This window comes from Physeter macrocephalus, chromosome 8 (genome assembly GCF_002837175.3).
Source record: "Physeter macrocephalus isolate SW-GA chromosome 8, ASM283717v5, whole genome shotgun sequence".
Taxonomy (NCBI): Eukaryota; Metazoa; Chordata; class Mammalia; order Artiodactyla; family Physeteridae; genus Physeter; species Physeter macrocephalus.
In genome coordinates this window covers 79,960,113-79,964,254 of record NC_041221.1, presented here as the reverse complement: position 1 = coordinate 79,964,254, position 4,142 = coordinate 79,960,113, and the positions used below count along the sequence as shown (strand labels likewise).

Here is a 4,142-nt window from a genome sequence, read left to right as displayed (position 1 = left end):
AGGGAGGGTGGGAGGGAGACGCAAGAGGGAGGAGATATGGGGATATATGTATATGTATAGCTGATTCACTTTGTTATAAAGCAGAAACTAAAACACCATTGTAAAGCAATTATACTCCAATAAGGATGTTAGAAAAAGTGGTGTTTAAACCAGTATTGTAATTTTTTTACATTTTTCTGTTTTTCCTTTTCTTGCATCTTTTCCTTCAGATAAGAGGAGTTGTGGAAACCAGATCTAATCTTCTAATCAGGATTGTTATATAGATTTTTTTTGGTAGCATAAAATTATTGTTTTCATCTCCTAAATTTTGATTCCTTGTTCAGTATTTTTCTCTGGTTTGCCATCCCAAGTTATCCTATTTCATCCTTGTTAACTTTGATCATTCACACCGAACTCCACGTCTCCACTCACGTTGGAAAGTTTTATCCCCATTCTCTACCCACCTAACTCCACCTACCTTCAAAATGTAGAACAAATCCTGGCTTACTTATGTTGCCTACCTTGGCTTCCTGGTTATTGTTTCTCGTGTCTGTATGTTAATTCCTCAACTAGGCAGGAAGCTCGTGAGGGTAGGAACCAGGCCTCTACTCATTCTCTAGAATGTCTAGCAAAATGTTTTGTACATGGTAGAGCTAGAGAGGGTAAAGTTAACATTTATTTAAGTGCCTAGCAATTACCAGGAATTGTTTAATCTGTATATATTCATATAGAAGATTCACTTCACATTGACTATTGACATATTAATAGAGTTTAATTCAGCACTATTCTGGCAGGCCATTTTCTAAATGCCAGCAGGAACAGTTGACTAGACTTGCATTTGGATTTTTAGATTTTTCTCCTTTGTATCTATTATTGCCATGCTAGTTTGATGGAAGAGAATTTTTTAAAGTTCAAAATGAAAATATTTGATTCTTCTTCCTATCAGATCTCTTGGCATGAAACTGAGCAAAATAGTGCTAGGTATTAAGAAACTAGATGTAATTATTTAAAACTGAGGAATTTCAGAGCAACATGGACGTGTATTTTGAGAATTGTTTTTCATAAGTTTTAAACTTTCATTAAGCTTCTCAAAAAAGTGAAGTTTTCCTCCTAGTGTTATCCTCACAGACAGCATATCATAAAACTCTGTAAGTTGAATGTATCTTTTGAGAATTTTCATCTAAAGAGGAAGCACACAAAGCTGTGACCAAGATGCTGAGGATTGTAGGGTCTTGTTTTTCAGGTGGTTGGCAACACGACCTCCGGAAGCTACAGTTACAGCATCCAGAAGAGTCTGGCTTTCGCGTACGTCCCTGTAGAGCTAAGTAAAGTGGGACAAGAAGTGGAAGTTGAACTATTGGGCAAAAATTACTCAGCAACCGTCATACAAGAACCCTTGGTGTTGACGGAACCAATCAGAAACCAGCTTCAGAAAAAAGGTGGAAAGGACAAAATTTGAAAAGACTTTGAGCAGGCAACTGAATTATGGTTGCTATGTGATTGTACTGAAAATTATAACTGATTTGCTGAGGAATAGGGGAAACCAAAAATTTATTTCAAAATCATCAGAATCTTAAAACCGTTCTCATTTTCTAAGCAAGATAGAATAATGGATGAGTGATTTACGTTGTTGTTTCAGATGAAGAAATTTGAAGCTAATGTTTTTACTATTCTATATTGTTTATGAAACTCAGAAAAACATTTAAGTGTTTGCTAACGTACAATCATTATTACAACTGAAGTAGAAAACATTATATAATTTTAGAAACATTTGTATGTGGTTCTTGTTAGCTGAAAACAAATTATGTTTTACATAAAGACAAAAGCAGTATTGTTGATGGATTTACTTCATTGAAAACTACTAGTTGAATAAGGGATCATTTTAATTTTTCATAATATATCTAGGAAAAAATGGTAAAATTTAATATTGTATATGTAACATTTTTATTCAATTCCTTGAAATATTTACTTTCTTAATGACTTCCCTGAAAGCAGTTTTATGGGACGTCATTATTGTCCTTTCAAAGGTTGTTTTAGAAGAGAAATTGCAAAAAAGAACAGAGTCTTCTAAAGGAAACGGTACTTGTAAACCTTCTGAGATGAAGCCGAAACATAAATTGTGCCAGTACAAACACAGTCTGAATACTGAACACCTCTCTTTGGGAAAGAATTAATGCAAGTTGACATCACATTGTGCCGTTCTGAATATCATTTCACAAGCATTTGACAGAGCAGGTCAAACAAGAGCTTTAAGAGCTGACAGGATTGCCCTTAACATTGTGTACAGCAAGAAAAAAAAGGCATTTAGCAATAATTCTTTGATGTACCTCTTGAAATTATTTGGGTTTAGTTGACAGAATAAATCAAATTTTTCATAAAAGGTAGTTTGTCATTTATCATTTGTTCTACACACACACTTGCTGCCTAGGAAAAGTTCAGTAAATAGGCATTAAAGAAGCTGAATGTGAAGCATAATAAGATTCTATAGTTAGATTAGATTTTAAAATAATTTCTTAACTTGTAAGTTTTGAAAACATGCCAAATTTACATGTAAATGTTTTATAAAAGTAATCATGTATCAGAACTCTTCAGCATGCCGTTCATTTATCTTTGGTATCTCCTCTTACATGAGAAATGAAGGAAATCTTTTTGGTAACAAACATTTGCTAATTATTAAGAATATTATCCAGACTCTCTCTCCCAGTTCTGGTATAGGGTATAGGTGCTTTTCATTCTCTGCCTCTCTGTAGCCCAATTGTGAATTGTGTTAAAATTAATGAAAGAATTGAGAAAATATAATGCTACATCAGTGGCACAATTTAATAGTTACCTAAGTTGTAACTTTTCAGTAACTAGTTACTGGAAAATTATTTACATAAAATATTATTATAGCAGACTCTAATCAAAGGAACAGTACTCAGAATTTGTGAAGAAGGCAATTGACTATGCAAACAAAAACAAAATCTAAAGAAATGGTCATTTATTTTAAAAAGTCAAATTTTAAAGAATGCCAGGAGAAACAACAAAAGATGCTGATCTTACATTGCTAGAAGAAATCAGTAAAGCAGTATTTGAATGCCTTCATCTTTTTCACCAATAATTGGGCACTTGTTCTAAAGCAATAGATCAAATAACGTCAAAGTTTGTTACCATTCAGCCACTTTCTCTGATTTTTAGCAGATGAAGAAAAACTTCAGAAGTTTTTACTGTATGTAATAGAAATGTATGATGAATTTTCTGATGAAGATATTTTAGTGGAAACTTTTTAACTATAGACATGTTTGAAAGCCACTATAATTGTTCTCAAAGAACCAAAGGCAGTATTGCAATTCCTGGAGTTTGTTGTGAAAGATTTTTATGAATTTCTGCCAAACTTGTCATTATGTTAAAGTCCTTTCCTAGTTTTTTTTACATCTTGCTCATGTAAAAGAAACTTTTGAAATTAAAAGCTTAAAAAATGTTCTATCAACTTTGTGCAAAGATAACTGGATAAATCTGGCTATACTGTCTGGTAAATATTAATATGCAAAGAAAAAATTCAGTGAAGTCACTGCAAAGCTTAAAAACAGGAAAGGTTTATTATTCACAGGCAACAGGCCACTTTATTACAATAGACCAATTTGTGGGTTTAAATATTTTCCTTTTTCAAAACTACTTAATATAATTTAAAAATATTAACGCCTTGCTTTTTTATACTATAACATTTATTTTATTTCTATTTTTCTTATATATTACTGGCATGACTATATATTCTAAGTTTAATAGAAACTTTTCACTCTTTCCATTTCTTTTCTGGTTGTTATTATTTCATTTTGTGATTATTACTAAAAATAATTGTGTCATGTAAAAGGGGCAGAGAGGGCTTCCCTGGTGGCGCAGTGGTTGAGAGTCTGCTTGCCAATGCAGGGGACATGGGTTCGAGCCCTGGTCTGGGAAGATCCCACATGCCGCAGAGCAGCTGGGCCCGTGAGCCACAACTACTGAGACTGCGCGTCTGGAGCCTGTGCTCCGCAACAAGAGAGGCCGCGATAGTGATAGGCCCGCGCACCGCGATGAAGAGTGGCCCCCGCTCGCCGCAACTAGAGAAGCCCTTGCCCAGAAACGAAGACCCAACACAGCCATAAATAAATAAATAAATAAATAAATTTAAAAGGGGCAGAGAA

The 4,142-nt window shown here is 34.0% G+C and overlaps 1 protein-coding gene across 1 annotated transcript in view; it reads left to right on the top strand.

The window, feature by feature from the left end:
• The window catches only part of DMGDH (dimethylglycine dehydrogenase), a 73,842-nt gene extending 71,672 nt beyond the window's left edge, over positions 1–2,170 (top strand). Inside the window, exon 16 of the mRNA XM_007102961.2 lies at positions 1,223–2,170. Coding sequence (XP_007103023.2) covers positions 1,223–1,438 — 216 coding nt within the window. The 3' untranslated portion in view covers positions 1,439–2,170. The remainder of the gene's footprint in view (positions 1–1,222) is intronic.
• Positions 2,171–4,142: the final 1,972 nt, after the last annotated feature.